The 20,744-nt window shown below is 42.8% G+C and overlaps 1 protein-coding gene across 1 annotated transcript in view; it reads left to right on the forward strand.

Annotated features, from left to right (window-relative positions):
• Positions 1-20,744, forward strand: part of samd10b (sterile alpha motif domain containing 10b) — a 143,902-nt gene that overhangs the window by 78,535 nt on the left and 44,623 nt on the right. Inside the window, exon 2 of the mRNA XM_045693020.2 lies at positions 6,415-6,590. Within this exon, the coding sequence (XP_045548976.1) occupies positions 6,415-6,590 (176 nt within the window). The remainder of the gene's footprint in view (positions 1-6,414; positions 6,591-20,744) is intronic.

Raw genomic sequence — 20,744 nt, forward strand, 5'->3', positions numbered from 1 at the left:
AAAGGAAAGGGAGGGATGGGGATGCAGAGAGAGGGAGAGTAGAAAGAGGTAGAGAGGGAGAGTAGATATAGGTAGAGAGGGAGAGTAGAGAGAGGGAGAGTAGAGAAAGGTGGGGAGGGAGAGTAGAGAAAGATGGGGAGGGAGAGTAGAGAGAGGTGGGGAGGGAGAGTAGATAGAGGTAGAGAGTGAGAGTAGAGAGAGGTAGAGAGAGAGTAGAGAGAGGTAGAGAGAGAGTAGATAGAGGTAGAGAGAGAGAGTTGATAGAGGGAGAGAGCTAGAGAGAGAGTAGATAGAGGTAGAGAGGGAGAGTAGAGAGGGAGAGTAGATAGAGGTAGAGAGGGAGAGTGGAGACACGTAAAGATGGACTGCAGAGAGAGTTAGAGAGGGAGAGCAGAGAGAGGTAGAGAGGGAGAGCAGAGAGAGGGAGAGCAAGAGAGCAGAGACAGGTAGAGAGGGAGAGCTGAGACCAGTAAGGGAGAGCAGAGACAGGTAGAGAGGGAGATACTGTAGGTGAAAGGTAGAGGGGGAGAGCAGAGAGAGGAAGCTGGTAGCAGAGAGAGAGAGAGCAGAGAAAGAGTAGTGGAGAGAGAAATGAGAGAGAGATGAGGGAGAGAGAGAGAGCAGTAGAGAGTGAGAAATTATAGAAAAATGGGGGGAGAGAGAGCAGAGACAGAGTAGTAGAGAAAGAGAAACAAGAGAGGGAGAGAGAGATCGGGAGAGAGAGATAGGGAGAGAGAGTTAAGCGAGAGAGAGAGAGGTAGCAAATGGGAGAGAAAGAGAGAGAGGAGATAAAGCGGATGGAGAGAGGTGATAGAAAACGTGTGCTGAAGGTGTGAGACACTAATACCAGAGAATGAGACAGAAACTTCACTGAAGGTCGTGCATTATTCTCTTATAACCCATTGGGTTTTTGTTCTTTTTGATAGAAAGAGGCAATAATTATATCGTCCCTGACTTCTTAACTCTCTGTGACTCTCTCGCCCTCTTTTCACCCTTTTTCTCTCCATATTTCACTCTTTTTCTCACTCTCTTTGTCTGGTTGTGATCTGGTATCATGGTTTATCCTTCATTAGATATTTGGTACTTGACAAGTTCTTTCTGTAGTGGTAATCATGTTAGGGATGCTAGCAGACTGGCTTAAAGACTGGCTTAAAGACTGGCTTAAAGACTGGCTTAAAGACTGGCTTACATAACACAACCAAGCGGGAGAGAAAGAGAGAGAGAGACCGAGTATCCTTTGAGCTTTTTCAATTAAAGACTCATTATTTTCATAAGTCTACGGGGTGACGGTGGCATCTTCAGTTGCAGATGTGTGGCTCAGTTGGTACAGCATGGCGCTTGCAACACCAGGGCAGTGGGTTTGATTCCCTTGGGTGACTAGTACTGAAAAAAGTATGAAAATGTATGCCCTCACTACTGTAAATTGATCTGGATAATATTGTTTGCTAAATTATTTTTAATGAGTGGAGAGGAGGATATTGAAGAGAGAGGGATGACAGAGAAGAGAAGGTGGGGCAGTATATCCATTCTACAAAATAAAAGCAAGCCTCTTGGGTCTTTCTCTCTAGCACCCCCCCCCCTCCTCTCTCTCTCTCTCTCTCTCTCTCTCTCTCTCTCTCTCTCTCTCTCTCTCTCTCTCTCTCTCTCTCTCTCTTTCTCTCTCTCTCAATTCAATTTAAGGGGCTTTATTGGCATGGGAAACATGTTTACATTGCCAAAGCAAGTGAAATAGATAATAAACAATAAAAAATGTACAGTAAACAATACATTCATAAAAGTTTGAAAAGAATAAAGACATTTCAAATGTCATATTATGTCTATATACAGTGTTGTAATGAAGTGCAAATACAAAAGGGAAAATAAATAGTCATAATTATAGGGTGTATTTACAATGGTATTTGTTTTTCACTGGTTGCCCTTTTCTTGTGTCATAAAAAAATATCCCCCCTCTCTATCTCTCACTCCTTCTCAATTCAATTCAATTCAATTTCAATGGAAGGGCTTTATTGGCATAGGAAACATATGTTAAAACTGCCAAAGCAAGACCTCTCTCTCTCTCTCTCTCTCTCTCTCTCTCTCTCTCTCTCTCTGACAGACACTCTCTCAATTCAATTCAATTAAATTCAAGGGGCTTCATTGGCATGGGAAACATATGTTAACATTTCCAAAGCAAGTGAAGTAGATAATATACAAAAGTTAAATAAACAATTAAAATGAACAGTAAACATTACACTCACAGAAGTTCCAAAATAATAAAGACATTACAAATGTCATATTGTGTACAACAGGGATAATAAATAAACATAAATATGGATTGTATTTACAATGGTGTTTGTTCTTCACTGGTTGACCTTTTCTTGTGGCAAAAGGTCACAAATCTTGCTGCTGTGATGGCACACTGTGGTATTTCACCCAGTAGATATGGGAGTTTATCAAAATTGGTTTTGTTTTTTCGAATTCTTTGTGGATCTGTGTAATCTGATGGAAATATGTGTCTCTAATATGGCTGTACATTTGGCAGGAGGTTAGGAAGTGCAGCAGTTTCCACCTCATTTTGTGGGCAGTGTGCACATAGCCTGTCTTCTCTTGAGAGCCAGGTCTGCCTACGGTGGAGTCTGTACGTAGTCAAAGCTTTCCTTAAGTTTGGGTCAGTCTGACCACTGTGTCATGTATTCTGTGCTCTCTGTTTAGGGCCAAATAGCATTCTAGTTTGCTCTGTTTTTTTGTAAAGTCATTCCAATGTGTCAAGTAATTATCTTTTTGTTTTCTCATGATTTGGTTGGGTCTAATTGCTCTCCTGGGGCTCTGTGGGGTCTGTTTGTGTTTGTGAACAGAGCCCCAGGACCAGTCTTGCTTAGGGGACTCTTCTCCAGGTTAATTCCTCTGTAGGTGATGGCTTTGTTATGGAAGGTTTGGGAATCGCCTCCTTTTAGGTGGTTGTAGAATTTAACGTCTCGTTTCTGGATTTTAATAATTAGTGGGTATCGGCCTATTTCTGCTCTGCATGCATTATTTGGTGATTTACGTTGTACACATAATATATTTTTGCAGAATTCTGCAAGCAGAGTCTCAATTTGGTGTTTGTCCCATACCCCCCCCTCTCTCTCTCTCTCTCTCTCTCTCTCTCTCTCTCTCTCTCTCTCTCTCATTCTTTATCGCTCACACTCTCTGTCTCTAGCACATTCCTTATCGCTCACTCGATCTCTCTGTCTCTCTCATTCTCTCTCTATCACTCCTGCACTCTCTCTCTCCTCTCTCTCTCTCTCTCTCTCTCTCTCTCTCTGTCTCTCTTAATTCAATTCAAGGTGCTTCATTGGCATGGGAAATATACACTACATGACCAAAAGTATGTGGACACCTGCTCGTCGAACATCTCATTGCAAATTCATGGGCGTTAATATGGAGTTGGTCCCCCTTTGCTGCTCTAACAGCCTCCACTCTTCTGGGAAGGCTTTCCTCTAGATGTTGGAACATTGCTGTGGGGACTTGCTTCCATTCAGCCACAAGAGCATTAGTGATAAACTTTACATTTGGCACTATGCATTTGGGCAGGTATTGTTCTCCTGACATCCGCCAAACCCAGATTGGTCTGTCAGACTACCAGCATGATTCATAACTCCAGAGAATGCATTTCCACTGCTCCAGAGTTCAATGGTGTCAAGCGTTACACCACTACTGTCGACGCTTGGCATTGCCCATGGTGATCTTAGGCTTGTGTGCGGCTGCTTGGCCATAGAAACCCATTTCATGAAGCTCCTGACGAACAGCTTCCGGAGGCAGTTTGGAACTCGGTAGTGAGTGTTGCAACCGAGGACAGACGAGCTTCAACACTCGCCAGTCCCCTTCTGAGAGCTTGTGTGGCCTACCGCTACGCGGCTGAGTCGTTGTGGCTCCTAGACATTTCCACTTCACAACAGCACTTACAGTTGACTGGGGAGCTCTAGCAGGGCAGACATTTGACAAACTGACTTGTGGAAAGGTTTTCAGTAGAAAAAAGATTGGAGGTGGTTTATCCACACATCTCCATTTTGGATAGATAACTCTTTGTGTTGTTGTTTGTTCAGAGTTTTCCAATTATCCTAGAAGTGGTTGGATTCTATGGATTCTTCAATTACATTGAGCTGTTTTCTGACGAGCTGTTCCTTCTTTTTCCGTAGTATATTTCTGTATTGTTTTAGTGATTCACCATAGTGAAGGCGTAGACTCAGGTTTTCTGGGTCTCTATGTTTTTGGTTGGATAGGTTTCTCAATTTCTTTCTTAGGTTTTTGCATTCTTCAAACCATTTGTCATTTGTTATTCATTTTCTTAGGGTGTCTGCTTGAAATGTGTTGATTTGATTTGGAAGCTAAAAGGTCAAATTTACTGTTTAGCCTTTCTACTGCCAAGTACAAATGTACACCTTCACTGTCATGGTGAAATATTATGTCAAGGAAGTTGTCTTAAAGGGATTGAATTTGTTTTTGCCTAATAATTTGTACTACTTTCCTTACATCTATAGCATGTCTTAATATTATGCAGTTCCTTTGGCTTTGATGCATCATGATTGAGTATTCCTCTGTTCAAGTAGACTGTGATTTTGCTCTGATCTGATAGGGGTGTCAGTGGGCTGACTGTGAACGCTCGGAGAGACTCTGGGTTGAGGTCAGTAATAAAGTAGTCTACAATACTATTACCAAGGGATGAGCTGTAGGTGTACCTACAGTAGGAGTCCCCTCGAAGCCTACCATTGACTATGGTAAGTGTTTGCCCCCCTGTGTGCTGACAGAGTCAGGTTCTTGTCCAGTTCTGGCTCTAGGTTGCCACAGACTAGTACATGTCCCTGGGCCTGGAAATGGTTGATCTCCCCCCTAATATGGAGGAGGTGTCATTATTAATTTATGGGGATTCTATTGGGGGGATATAGTGTAGGTAGCACAAACTAGGACATTTTTCTCTGTTGAGATCATTTCTAGTCAGATGTAAAATGTTCCTGTTTTGGCTATTTTAATAGAGTGAGTTAGGACTGCTCTATATCAAATTAATATACCACCCAAGTCTTCCCTTTTCACACCTGGTAGTTTAGTGGATGGGACTACCAGCTCTCTGTAACCTAGAGGACAACCAGTTGGTCCGTCTCATCTATATCATGGTTCTTATAGGATTACAATGTCTGTATTTCCAATCTTTGATGAAGTCTGGGTTCCTGCTCTTCAGGCCAAAGACAGATAACCTCAAAACGTGTATATTCCAGGATGACATAGTAAAAGCTTTGTGTTTCGGCTCAGACCATTACAGTGCATGTGAGCAGAGCATGTGATGCTACCTCTTAGGTTGCAGCTTGGGAAAGGGGCATACCTAGTCAGTTGTACAACTGAATGCAATCAACTGAAATATGTTTTTCACATTTAACACAACCTCTCTGAATCAGAGAGGTGCAGGGAGCTGCCTTAATCAACATCATCGGGGAATAGTGGGTGAACTGCCTTGGCTCTGGTGCACAATTATTGATTTTTTAGCTTATCAGCTGAGGGATTCAATCCAGCAACCTTTTGATTACTGGCCCAACACTCCTACCCACCAGGCTACCTGCCACCCCTTTGTCCAATGGCCACTGAACAAATTAGGAAGAAGAATGGCATGCACCTGCAGCAGTAACACTCCAAATGGATGGCTCAGAAATAAGAAATCATTTTTAACACACTTGAATCATTATACTCAGGTAGGCTAAATGACCTTTTTTACAGAATAGCGTTACAGAATTTGCAATTCCATATATGGAAACATTGCTACTGCAACATGTTAACACCACCTTTTCACATGTTAGGAGAATACAGTGGCTTGTAAAAGTATTCACCCCATTGGCATTTTTCCTATTTTGTTTCCTTACAACCTGGAATTAAAATAGATTTTTGGGGGGTTTGTGTCATTGAATTTACACAACATGCCTACCACTTTGAAGATGCAAAATATTTTTCATTGTGAAACAAACAAGAAATAAGACAAAAAACAAAACTATTCACCCCCCCCCCCCCCACTCTGCCACTCACACACACCATAGAGAAAGAGACTAAAGGGTAGGGTTGAGTGGACAGAGTCAGTGAAGTGTTTAAGTAGTAGTGGTAATAGTAGTAGTCACGTTGAAATGGAGGGTTTTTGTTAGGTTAATCCTGGATTTGAGTTTAATCTCCAAAAAAATGGGTTTCATTTTCCCTAAGTGATCTCTTACGTATATGTTTGATGACCACTGTAACACGGTGCCCTTTTCGTGACATGGCCACATACAACTGAGAGTGGCTTTAATGGGATGTAATGGTTTTGGGTGTTTTATTTTGATCAGAAGTGGGATTGAAATGAAATGTTTCTCCCTCTTTCTTCTCTCTCTCTCTCTCTCTCTCTCTCTCTCTCTCTCTCTCTGTCTCTCTTTCTGTCTTCAGCAGCGTCCAGCTTCAGTTTCTGCCGTGCGTCCCTGGAGCACACAGTGTCTGTAGAGGAGCTCAGCTACCAGCTGCCTCGTCGGCCAGGGGCCAGTCTGACCTGGCACGATGGGAGGGGACAGAAGAACACACACACCGTCAAACTATTGCAGCAGCCTGGCACAGAGGGCATACAGGTATCATAATGGGCATGTGCGGACACATGCACAGACATACACACACGCACACTCACACTCACACACACACTGTCTGGGCAGTGCCAGATTAATTAGGTTACTGTTTGTCATCAATATTATTTTACAACTTCAAGGACCTACAGATGAACATGTTTCATCTTGTTTATCTCAGATTTAAAAAAAATCCTAAACCGTATATGGTCACTGCACAAAAATATATCGGGACCACTGTCCAAATGAATCTCATCCATTGGTAAAAGTAATTGCTCACTGTACAATATGGTGCTAGAATGCAGATGACGATTTAGGCACCAGCACTATGAGAAAGATCAGAGAAAATAACACGTCCTTAAACATAGAGAGATCTAAACACATGCTTCATAGATCAGTAGCACTGCCTTGTGTCTCTCATTATGGAGTCTCAACAGCGTACTACAAAGGATGTTTGATTGTTCTTCCCTCCTCATCACAAGGGCTGCTACAGCCTCAGAAACCCACAAGAGAGACTGATTATGTAAGAGATGATTGATTAAAAAACAGGTAATGAGATGAATGCAGGTACAGAATCCTCTCTGGGAGAGAGAAGAATAAAGGAGTGTAGTGCTATCCCACTGAGCAAAAGTACATTGGATTTGAAAAAAGTCATTCACTTTTGTTTTGAGTGTGAAATTTCAACCACAGGATTATGTCACCATGGTAACCAGTTTTCAACATTGACAAACCTTGTACAAAATATGTTGAATTTGTACCTCTGAAACAACGTCAGAAAATATAATTACCTAATTATTATACACAAAGTAAGCAAAACAATGAAATTCATCATTCCAAAATTACTTAAAATTATGAATAAGATACTAATGAGATCGACCTACAGTATATAAGCAATATAACAATTGAGATTTACAATATATGACATTAATGAGCGAGCTAGGACGGACAATTTTTTCAGCACTTTTGAAATGTACAGCAACAGAATTCAGAACATGGGCCGTTCTTACAGTATTCTCCCTGTACACCAAGTCAGAACCATAAGATAAATAGTAGGGCATATAAGCAGACAATGAAAGCTCTTACAATATTCGATGATGACATTTCTAAAACAGTCTATAGGCTACATGTGCACCACCAAGTCAGAATAGTAGGCTAAGTTCTGAGGGGGAGAGAAACCAAATTATGAGGGTGAGACATAGGGACAACTAACAGCTTACTACACAACATATTACTTTCTTAGCTGGAGAATACATATCCTGGCATATTACATCATTTATGCAGCAGCATACAAGACATATTTTTGAACTCGATGTTGTGCTCACTTAAACAGGAAGGGGTGTGGCAGTCCTTGTGGGCAAGATTTGTTATCAAACTTTGTCATCAAAGTCTGGCATTCTCTGGATTTATGGTGCTTTCAAGACAACTGGGAACTCGAGAATAAAACTAGGTTGAATCATGACATCAATGATCTTCAGGTAGGAAAGTAAGAGATCTAGAAAGAGGCCTGAGTTCCCGACTTGGAATTCCCAGTTGGATGACCGTTCAAAACGTATTTTCCTAGTCCGAGCAATTTTTTTTCAGAGTTCGCAGTTGTCTTGAACGTACTGAAGTTGGAAGTCAGAGATTTCCCACTTCCGAGTTCCCAGTTGTTTTGAATGCAGCAGAAGTCATGCTGAATGGATAGCATGGCCAATGATGTATTCAGCCTTTTCTGGCCCATGGTGTTGCATGTAAATGTTTATCCTTTTAAGATTGGAAAAGAGACCCTTTCAGACAGATGTTTTAAATCCTTAAACCAAGACTTGGACCACACACCCTCTCCACCGAATAGCAGGCAGGGAAAGCAAAATTGTGGTTTCTCTGCAATGCTTGCAGCCACTGATTCCTTCCAAACCACTCATTGATGAATTAGCGATTTCCGACTTGTTGTGTAATGTACAGTATACAGTTGAAGTCAGAAGTTTACATACACTTAGGTTGCAGTCATTAAAACTTGTTTTTCAACCACTCCACAAATTTCTTGTTAACAAACTATAGTTTTGGCAAGTGGGTTAGGACATCTACTTTGTGCATGACACACAATTTTTCCAACAATTATTTACAGGCAGATTATTTCACTTATAATTCACTGTATCATAATTCCTTTGGGTCAGAAGTTTACATACACTAAGTTGACTGTGCCTATAAACAGCTTGGAAAATGTCCGAAAATTATGTCATGGCTTGAGAAGCTTCTGATAGGCTAATTGACATAATTTGAGTCAATTGGAGGTGTACCTGTGGATGTATTACAAGGCCTACCTTCAAGCTTAGTGCCTCTTTGCTTGACATCATGAGAAAATCTAAAAAAATCAACCAAGATCTCAGAAAAAAAATCTGGTCTGGTTCATCCTTGGGAGCAATTTCCAAACGCCTGAAGGTACCACGTTCATCTGTACAAACAACAGTACGCAAGTATAAACACCATGGGACCACGCAGCCGTCATACCACTCAGGAAGGAGACGCGTTCTGTTTCCTAGAGATGAACGTACTTTGGTGCGAAAAGTGCAAATCAATCCTAGAACAACAGCAAAGGACCTTGTGAAGATGCTGGAGGAAACAGGTTCAAAAGTATCTATATCCACAGTAAAACGAGTCCTAAATCGACATAACCTGAAAGGCCGCTCAGCAAGGAGAAGCCACTGCTCCAAAACTGCCATAAAAAAGCCAGACTATGGTTTGCAACTGTACATGGGGACAAAGATCGTACTTTTTGGAAAAATGTCCTCTGGTCTGATGAAACAAAAATAGAACTGTTTGGCCATAATGACCATTGTTATGTTTGGAGGAAAAAGGGGGAGGCTTGCAAGCCGAAGAACACCATCCCAACCGTGAAGCACGGGTTGGCAGCATCATGTTGTGGGGGTGCTTTGCTGCAGGAGTGACTGGTGCACTTCGCAAAATAGATGGCATCATGAGGAATTGAAAATTATGTGGCTATATTGAAGCAACATCTCAAGACATCAGTCAAGAAGTTAAAGCCAGGTTGCAATGGGTCTTTCAAATGGACAATGACCCCAGGCATACATCCAAAGTTGTGGCAAAATGGCTTAAGGACAACAAAGTCAAGGTATTGGAGTTGCCATCACAAAGCCCTGACCTCAATCCTATAGAACATTTGTGGGCAGAACTGAAAAAGCGTGTGTGAGAAAGGAGGCCTACAAACCTGACTCAGTTACACCAGCTCTGTCAGGAGGAATGGGCCAAAATTCACCCAACTTATTGTGGGATGCTTGTGGAAGGCTACCCGAAACGTTTGACCCAAGTTAAACAATTTAAAGGCAATGCTACCAAATACTAATTGAGTGTATGTAAACTTCTGACCCACTGGGAATGTGATGGAAGAAGTAAAAGCTGAAATAATATAAACTATTATTCTCACATTTCACATTCTTAAAATAAAGTGGTGATCCCAACTGACCTAAGAAAATCTTTACTAGGATAAAATGTCAGGAATTGTGAAAAATTTAGTTTAAATGTATTTGGATAAGGTGTATGTAAACTTCCGACTTAAACTGTATATCCAATGGCCGATGAGCACAGATACGTTTTATCTAGAATTTCTCTTGATATGACAAGAATTTAAAAGGATTTGCCAGTAGATTTTGTCATGATTTATTATGATGACTGCTTGTCTAGCTAGCTAGCTTGCCAGCTAAGATTTTGAAAGTATGATGGTGACAGCATCAGTCTAAAAAAAGCTATGATAGATATAACTTGATTTGAAGTTATCTGTGGCCAATGACCTTAAGCCTTCTTGGACAGGTACTTCTAATGTAAATATATGGCAGGACCCAAGGGGGCTTGAACTGCCGAGCTCTCCCGGTAGATTTTGCAGTGACGTGGTGTCCCCATGAGTCACACAACAATGAGCCAATCACGGCACAAATACCTACGCTTTCTTCTTTCGCTGGCTGCCCCTCCACTACAGAAAGCAGAAATTGTTTTTTACATTGTTTGCGAACTGATATGCAATGCCAAAATAACATGCAAAACAGGCAAATATTTAATTTAAATTTTACATTTTTGCTAAACAGGTGGGGCTCAAAACCCTAAATGAATGGTCACCACTGTGCTTGGATAGTTCCATCTGTGCCACTGACTTAGTCTGACTTTAATTCCAGTTTGTTAAAGAATAGGACTAAATCAAATCAAATCCAAACTTTAAATACACTTTAAATAGAGTTAGATTTGATTTAGTCCTATTCTTTATCATAGATGTTTGATTGAGATGGAGACGTGAATCCAACATATCATTTATTAATTTGTAGACAAACTGGAATTAAAGCCAGACTAAGTCAGTGGTACAGATGGAACTATCCAAGCAGTTGATACATCTCCTTCATCTCCTTCAAATGTTGATGTTTGGTTGTGTTGACAACCAAACACAATTCAATATCACTTAAGATAATTGCATTTTAAATTATCCAGAGTTTGAAATCCTAGTCCTATTGTATTGTCTGTGTTGAGCTGAATTCTGGGTTGAATTGAAACAATAGCTGTTGATGAGTCTGCAAATACTACAGTGTATAGGGCTAAATAGCATCATTGATGATATACTGTATGAGTGATACAGTATGGTTACATTTCATTTGCTCTCTTAAACCTGCCCTTTGGAATGACTTTGATAGCAACAGTGGAGATCTCTCAACAATCATTCTCATGATAGCACATTGGTAATTGTTAGAGACCATTGGCATAGCTAAGCAGGGCTGGGCTTCGTTAACACCGTGGATGTGAGACCAAAAAGTAACTGTAGATAGATCTCCAGTTGGAGGTTCTGCCCGGCCCATTATTTATTTTCTGAAAGTAGATATAACGTTGAAAATCTGACGTTGTTTTAAAGGTACAAATTCAATATATTTTCTACAAGGTTTGTCAATGTTGAAATGTGGTTACCATGATGGCATGCTCCTATGGTTGATTATGTGATCCTGCATATTAAAGACACACTTCAGAAAGCCAGTCTCTTCCACAAGATGCTCTCGTGCAATATGGAACCCCATCTGTGCACTTCTAGAACAAAACAAAGGCAAAAAAAGCATTCTATTTTAAGAACTTTACAGTGCCTGACCTAAAAGAGAGCATGACATAACAACACACTTCCTGGTTGCCCTGTAAGCCAAAGGAATCATGGGAGGAAGGAGGTTCTTTGTTCCATTTCTCCAAAGCCCTTGAGAAACTGTTGGCGACAAGAAAGTGCAAACACGCACTGCACTGTTTAATAATTCACAGCTTCTCTAATCCCTAAGACAGGTCTGAAAGGCTTAATCAAAGATGGGTTATGAAGCTGTTTCCATGTGAATATATAGAGGATTTATCATTATAAACCTTGTCTATGGTATGAAGAACATGCTGTAGGATTTCCACATGACTTTGAGCAACAAGACTCACTATGTATTATTCAACAGTACAGAGACAGAGAGCAGTCTTTGTGTGTGTGTGCGTGTGCGTGTGCGTGTTTGTTTGTGTCCAGCTCTCTGTGGAGAGATGATTAGATTAGAGCCCATTAGGTTAGTTTAACAGAGATCAGCACTAATAAGGAAATAACTTTAGTAAAACAACAGCCTAGACACAGACACGCACACAAACATACACAAACACACACACACACACACAGTGAATGTTGATAAGGTAGGGCCGGAAGACACTGTCTAATTTTAAGAATCTCTTTTCACACATCACATGCTGACACACTGATCATAAGAAACAACACAAAAGATGAAGAACTGATACTACCTCTCTGATCTAATTACTCAACAGGGTGTTGGGGTTTATTTTGGATCATCTGCATGGTCAACAGTTACGCATTTCCTTCAGAATGGAACACTAATCAATAGAGAAGAAAAATAGCTTGTCCAGTTGTGTTATGAGGAGACTGTTGGTTTGGTGGTTGGTTGGCTGGCTGGCTGGTTCTAATGAGACTGTTGGTTTGGTGGTTGGTTGGCTGGCTGGTTCTAATGAGACCGTTGGTTTGTTGGTTGGTTGGCTGGCTGGTTCTAATGAGACTGTTGGTTTGGTGGTTGGTTGGCTGGTTCTAATGAGACTGTTGGTTTGATGGTTGGTTGGCTGGTTCTAATGAGACCGTTGGTTTGGTGGTTGGTTGGCTGGTTCTAATGAGACAGTTAGTTTGGTGGTTGGTTGTCTGGTTCTAATGGGACCGTTGGTTTGGTGGTTGGTTGTCTGGTTCTAATGAGACTGTTGGTTTGGTGGTTTGTTGGTTGGTTTAATAAGACCGTTATTTGGTGGTTGGTTGGCTGGTTCTAATGAGACCGTTGGTTTGGTGATTGGTTGGTTCTAATGAGACCATTGGTTTGGTGGTTGGCTGGTTCTAATGAGACCATTGGTTTGGTGGTTGGTTGGCTGGTTCTAATGAGGCTAGTTTGGTTTTATTCTTTACTTTTTTGAGTTTGTCAGCTATGTAGATGTTTGAGACAGAGAAAGTGGGGGCAGAGAAAGAGAGAGAAGGAGTAAAGAAGAAGAAGAACACTATCGAGGGAGAGGGATGAGGGATGCTGTTGAAATATGGACATATGGAGTACTCTGATGCTACAGAAGAAAGGAGATATATTGTAGGGGCCTACGGTGTGAATAGTGCAGCAGGCATATATGAGGTGTGAGGGGCACATGAAGGACGATGAGACTCATGTCTGTGAGGGACTCTTGGGTGGAGAGACAGATTAAAGGGTTGATTGAATAATGACATGACAGTAAAAGAGGGAGGGAGGGATGAAAATGCGATTAAGACAGGGGGACAAAAATAGAGAAAGGGGAGAGGGAGCACAAAAGAGGGGAGAGGCAGAGGAAGAGGAACGGGAGGAAGCTGAGAGAAGAGGGGAGAGACAGAGGAAGAGGAAGCTGAGAGAAGAGGAGAGAGACAGAGGAGAGGAAGGGGAGGAATCTGACAGAAGAGGGGAGAGACAGAGGAGAGGAAGGGGAGGAATCTGAGAGAAGAGGGGAGAGACAGAGGAGAGGAAGGGGAGGAATCTGACAGAAGAAGGGAGAGACAGAGGAAGAGGAAGGGGAGGAATCTGACAGAAGAGGGGAGAGACAGAGGAGAGGAAGGGGAGGAATCTGAGAGAAGAGGGGAGAGACAGAGGAGAGGAAGGGGAGGAATCTGACAGAAGAAGGGAGAGACAGAGGAGAGGAAGGGGAGGAATCTGAGAGAAGAAGGGAGAGACAGAGGAGAGGAAGGGGAGGAATCTGACAGAAGAGGGGAGAGACAGAGGAAGAGGAAGGGGAGGAATCTGACAGAAGAGGGGAGAGACAGAGGAGAGGAAGGGGAGGAATCTGAGAGAAGAGGGGAGAGACAGAGGAGAGGAAGGGGAGGAATCTGACAGAAGAGGGGAGAGACAGAGGAAGAGGAAGGGGAGGAATCTGACAGAAGAGGGGAGAGACAGAGGAGAGGAAGGGGAGGAATCTGACAGAAGAGGGGAGAGACAGAGGAAGAGGAAGGGGAGGAATCTGAGAGAAGAGGGGAGAGACAGAGGAGAGGAAGGGGAGGAATCTGACAGAAGAGGGGAGAGACAGAGGAGAGGAAGGGGAGGAATCTGAGAGAAGAGGGGAGAGACAGAGGTGAGGAAGGGGAGGAATCTGACAGAAGAGGGGAGAGACAGAGGAAGAGGGGAGAGAGAGGAAGAGGAAGGGGAGGAAGTTATAATAAGACCGTTGGTTTGGTGGTTGGTTCTAATGAGACCGTTGGTTTGGGGGTTGGTTCTAATGAGACCGTTGGTTTGGTGGTTGGTTCTAATGAGACCGTTGGTTTGGTGGTTGGTTCTAATAAGACCATTGGTTTGGGGGTTGGTTCTAATGAGACCGTTGGTTTGGTGGTTGGTTCTAATGAGACCGTTGGTTTGGGGGTTGGTTCTAATGAGACCATTGGTTTGGTGGTTGGTTCTAATAAGACCATCGGTTTGGTGGTTGGTTCTAATAAGACCATTGGTTTGGGGGTTGGTTCTAATGAGACCGTTGGTTTGGTGGTTGGTTCTAATAAGACCATTGGTTTGGGGGTTGGTTCTAATGAGACCGTTGGTTTGGTGGTTGGTTCTAATAAGACCATTGGTTTGGGGGTTGGTTCTAATGAGACCGTTGGTTTGGGGGTTGGTTTTAATGAGACTGTTGGTTTGGTGGTTGGTTCTAATGAGACCGTTGGTTTGGGGGTTGGTTCTAATGAGACCGTTGGTTTGGGGGTTGGTTCTAATAAGACCATTGGTTTGGTGGTTGGTTCTAATAAGACCATTGGTTTGGTGGTTGATTCTAATGAGACCGTTGGTTTGGTGACTGGTTGGATGGTTCTAATGAGACCATTGGTTTGGTGGTTGGTTCTAATGAGACCATTGGTTTGGTGGTTGGTTCTAATGAGACCGTTGGTTTGGTGGTTGGTTGGTTGGTTGGTTCTAATGAGGCTAGTTTGGTTTTATTCTTTACTCTTTGGAGTTTGTCAGCTATGTAGATGTTTGAGACAGAGAAAGTAGGGGCAGAGAAAGAGAGAGAAGGAGTAAAGAAGAAGAAGAACACTATCGAGGGAGAGGGATGAGGGATGCTGTTGAAATATGGACATATGGAGTACTCTGATGCTACAGAAGAAAGGAGATATATTGTAGGGGCCTACGGTGTGAATAGTGCAGCAGGCATATATGAGGGGTTATTGTGAGTGATAGAAGTGGAGGTAGAGGTAAGGTCTGGGGAGGTGTGAGGGGCACATGAAGGACGATGAGACTCATGTCTGTGAGGGACTCTGGGGTGGAGAGACAGATTAAAGGGTTGATTGAATAATGACATGACAGTAAAGGAGGGAGGGAGGGATGAAAATGCGATTAAGACAGGGGGACAAAAATAGAGAAAGGGGAGAGGGAGCACAAAAGAGGGGAGAGGCAGAGGAAGAGGAACGGGAGGAAGCTGAGAGAAGAGGGGAGAGACAGAGGAAGAGGAGAGAGCTGAGAGAAGAAGGGAGAGACAGAGGAAGAGGAAGCTGAGAGAAGAGGGGAGAGACAGAGGAAGAGGAAGGGGATAGAGCTGAGAGAAGAGGGGAGAGAGAGGAAGGGGAGGGAGTCTAGAGAAGAAGGGAGAGGCAGAGGAGGATGAAGGGGAGGGAGCTGAGAGAAGAGGGGAGAGAAAGAGGAAGAAGAAGAGGGAGAGCTGATAGAAGAGGGGAGAGACAGAGGAAGAGGAAGGGGAGGAGCTGAGAGAAGATAGGAAGGTCAATGATGAATGTAAGGGAATGGTGTGATGTGATAGACTGAAAGAAGGAGAGAAGCAGAGTGATAGACTGAAAGAAGAAGAGAAACAGAGTGATAGACTGAAAGAAGAAGAGAAACAGAGTGATAGACTGAAAGAAGAAGAGAAAGAGAGATAGACTGAAAGAAGGAGAGAAACAGAGATAGACTGAAAGAAGAAGAGAAACAGAGATAGACTGAAAGAAGAAGAGAAACAGAGATAGACTGAAAGAAGAAGAGAAACTGAGATAGACTGAAAGAAGGAGAGAAGCAGAGTGATAGACTGAAAGAAGGAGAGAAGCAGAGTGATAGACTGAAAGAAGAGAAACAGAGTGATAGACTGAAAGAAGAAGAGAAACAGAGTGATAGACTGAAAGAAGAAGAGAAAGAGAGTGATAGACTGAAAGAAGAAGAGAAACAGTGATAGACTGAAAGAAGAAGAGAAACAGAGAGATAGACTGAAAGAAGAAGAGAAACAGAGTGATAGACTGAAAGAAGGAGAGAAGCAGAGTGATAGACTGAAAGAAGAGAAACAGAGTGATAGACTGAAAGAAGAAGAGAAACAGAGTGATAGACTGAAAGAAGAAGAGAAAGAGAGTGATAGACTGAAAGAAGAAGAGAAACAGTGATAGACTGAAAGAAGAAGAGAAACAGTGATAGACTGAAAGAAGAAGAGAAAGAGAGTGATAGACTGAAAGAAGAAGAGAAACAGAGATAGACTGAAAGAAGAAGAGAAAGAGAGTGATAGACTGAAAGAAGAAGAGAAACAGTGATAGACTGAAAGAAGGAGAGAAACAGTGATAGACTGAAAGAAGAAGAGAAAGAGAGTGATAGACTGAAAGAAGAAGAGAAACAGTGATAGACTGAAAGAAGAAGAGAAACAGTGATAGACTGAAAGAAGAAAAGAAACAGAGAGATAGACTGAAAGAAGAAGAGAAACAGAGAGATAGACTGAAAGAAGGAGAGAAGCAGAGTGATAGACTGAAAGAAGAAGAGAAACAGAGAGATAGACTGAAAGAAGAAGAGAAAGAGAGTGATAGACAGAGGAGAAAGGGTAAGAGATGGGTTCCAGAGGGAGGATGGGATTTGGGAGAGCGTGTTATTAAGAGTGTTAAGAAAGCTGTGACATTACTGTTGACCCTGCTTCTGCTTTGTAACTGAAACACACACACAAACACACAAACACATACACACACATCAGATACACCTTCTGAGTTTTCATCTGCTAATTGGCAGAATCTTTTTTATCAATCATGGCGGTGTGTGTGTGTGTGTGTGTGTGTGTGTGTGTGTGTGTGTGTGTGTGTGTGTGTGTGTGTGTGTGTGTGTGTGTGTGTGTGTGTGTGTGTGTGTGTGTGTGTGTGTGTGTGTGTGTGTGTGTGTGTGTGTGTGTGTGTGTGTGTGTGTGTGTGTGTGTGTGTGTTGTGAGGCAAGGGAGCGTGTCGACCGAGGTGCAGAGGGCCCAGGAGCAGCAGGCTATAGGGAGGAGGCTGGATGTCCTATTGTTGGAGGGAGGGAGGGAGAATTTTAAGGAGTCCCTGGACTCATCTGACTCTGCTCTAATCCCTGATTCAGCTCCACTGGGAAACAGAGGACACACGCACAGACAGAGCGTGCAGAGCGGCTGAGACACAGAAGGACAGCTTGAAAGGAGAGAAGAGGAGAGGAGAGGAGAGGAGAGGAGAGGAGAGGAGAGGAGAGGAGAGGAGAGGAGAGGAGAGGAGAGGAGAGGAGAGAGAGGAGAGGAGAGGAGAGGAGAGGAGAGGAGAGGAGAGGAGAGGAGAGGAGAGGAAGAAAGGCACAGGAGAGGATGTGGAGGGGGAGAAACAAGTATGACAAGATGGAGGGAGGGGGAGAGAGCAAGGAATGATACACTACATGACCAAAAGTATGTGGACACCATCTCATTCCAAAATTAGGGGCATTAATATGTACTTGGTCCCTTCTTTGCTTCTGCAACAGCCTCCACTCTTCTGGGAAGGCTTTCCACTAGATGTTGGAACATTGCTACGGGACCTGCTTCCATTCTGCAACAAGAGCATTAGTGAGGTCAGGCGCTGATTTTGGGCGATTAGGCCATGCAGTCGACATTCCAATTCCTCCCAAAAGTGTTCAATGGGGTTGAGGCCAGGGTTCTGTGCAGGCCAGGCAATTTCTTCGACACCGATCTCGACAAACCATTTCTGTATGGACCTCGCTTTGTGCACAGGGACAGTGTCATGCTGAAACAGGAAAGGGCCTTCCCCAAACTGTTGCCACAAAGTTTGAATCACAGAATCGTCTAGAATGTCATTGTCTGCTGTAGTGTTAAGATGTCCCTTTCCTTGAAATAAGAGGTCTAGCCCTAATCATGAAAAACAGCCCCAGACCATTATTCCTCCTCCACCAAACTTTACACTTGGCACTATGCAGGTGTGGCAGGTAGCCTTGTGGTTAGAGCGTTGGGCCAGTAACCGAAAGGTTGCTGGATCGAATCCCTGAGCTGACAAGGTAAGAATCTGTCATTCTGCCCCTGAACAAGGCAGTTAACCCACTGTCCCCAGTAGGCTGTCATTGTAAATAATGCATTTGGGGAGGTAGCTTTCTCCTGGCATCCATGAAACCCAGCTTTGTCTGTTGGACTGCCAGATGGTGAAGTGTGATTTATGTTTCCAGAGAACTCCAGCCAACACTTGGCATTGCACATGGTGATCTTAAGCGTGTGTGTGGCTACTCAGCCATGGAAGCTCCTGATGAACGGTGCTTGTGATGACATTGCTTCTAGAGGCAGTTTGGAACTTGGTAGTAAGTGTTGCAACCAAGGATAGATGATTTTTACGCGCTTCAGCACTCAGCGGTATGTCAGTAGAGAGAGTCAGAGGAGGGGGAGAGTAATGGTCTTGATGTGGAGGAAGTAGATGAGGTGAAAGACATTGGAGAACAAAATTAAAAAGGAAGGAAGGAAGGAAGAAGAGGTGGTTGGAGGATAGGAACAAAGGTATCCAGAGAGAAGAGTCCAGAGAGAAGAGTCCAGAGAGACAAGAGAGAAAAAATTGAATAGAGATGAATGAATACAGGAATGAATCAAAAAGACGAGGGGAACAAGGGACCACATCTAGGCTGCCTGTCTTGGGGACAGCCGAATAACCCATTTAGGTTCTTGATATCACCTTTTTTGTAGACACAATCTTTAAATGTAATACCATCATCCACAGAAGCTTCTCCCTTCCACCCTCCCCATCCCATTTCCCCCTCTGAATGGGACAGTCAAGCATGTCTGTTACATGGTTGAGATCCCATTCATGCTACTGGTCCACCCATTCACACCTCCCTCTTTCTGGTGTGTAAGGATAGGTTCTGTGGTGTTGGACAGGAGTAGATTTCTAGGGGTTAAGGTTGAGCTCTTACAGCACAGAGCTGGCCCACTGGCCAAGGGGAGATACAGCTTGATGGATGGCTTCAAAACCAGAGGAGAGGTGGGATGAGGGAAGGATGGAGGCATAGAGAGACGAAAGAGAAGAAGAGATAAAGCCTGATGGATGGTCATGAAATGAGAGGAGTGGAGAAAAGAGGAGGGAGGGAGGGTCTCCTCTTTCCATTTCCCCTCTGTCTGGTCTGCTGATGATGAAGGTCATTACTCACCATATTTGAGCTTCTGTCAAATTATAGATAACGCTCTCTCTCTCCCTTCCTCTCGCTCTCTCTCTCTCTCTCAATTCAATTAAATTCAATTTCAATTGAAAGGCTTTATTGGCATGGGAAAAAATATGTTTACATTCCCAAAGCAAGTGAAATAGATAATAAACAAAAGTGAAATAAACAATAAAAAATGTACAGTAAACATAAATAAAGACATTACAAATGTCATATGATGTATATATACAGTGTTGTAATGATATGCAAATAGTTAAAGTACAAAAAGGAAAATAAATGAACATCAATATGGGTTATATATACAATGGTGTTTGTTCTTCACTGGTTGTCCTTTTCTTGTGGCAACAGGTCACAAATCTTGCTGCTGTGATGGCACACTGTGGTATTTCACCCAATACTTATGGGAGTTTATCAACATTGGATTTGTTTTAGAATTCGTTGTGGATCTGTGTAATCTGAGAGAAATATGTGTCTCTAATATGGTCATACATTTGGCAGGAGGTTAGGAAGTGCAGCTCAGTTTCCACCTCATTTTGTGGGCGTGTGCACATAGCCTGTCTTCTCTTGAGAGCCAGGTCTGCCTATGGCGCCTTTCTCAATAGCAAGGCTATGCTCACTGAATCTGTACATAGTCAAAGATGTCCTTAATTTTGGGTCAGTCACAGTGGTCAGGTATTTCTGACACTGTGTACTCTCTGTTTAGGGCCAAATTGCATTATAGTTTGCTCAGTTTTTTAGGGATTTTTTTCCAATGTGTCAAGTAATTACCGTAAATTCCGGACTATAAGCCGCAACTTTTTTCCCAGGCTTTGAACCTCGCGGCTTAAACAATGACGCGGCTAATATATGGATTTTTCCCGCTTTAAATTTTTTTTTCTCCAAACAAACACATTCTGTGACGTGCTCAGTTTTTTGCCGGCATGAAGCTTTCATTAGACCAATGAAATTGGCGAACGGGTTAAGGTCAAACAACTTTTTTGTTAACTGTTTAGATTAAATCGAGCGCTCTCAAACTTCCCATCATTCTGATTACGGTAGTCATTTTGTCACCCTCATCATGGCAAAGACACGGAGAAATGCATATGATGCAGCTTTCAAGTTGAAGGCGATTTGTTCTGGCTGTTGGAAAAGGAAATAGAGCTGCTGCACGGAAGCTTGGTCTTAATGAGTCGATGATAAGACGTTGGAAACAGCAGCGTGAGGAATTGACTCAGTGCAAAAAGACAACTAAAGCTTACTGCTAATGTTTTATTTTTTGTTACAAGCCGTGTTTCGT

This window comes from Salmo salar, chromosome 13 (genome assembly GCF_965601325.2).
Source record: "Salmo salar chromosome 13, fSalSal1, whole genome shotgun sequence".
Classification (NCBI taxonomy): domain Eukaryota; kingdom Metazoa; phylum Chordata; class Actinopteri; order Salmoniformes; family Salmonidae; genus Salmo; species Salmo salar.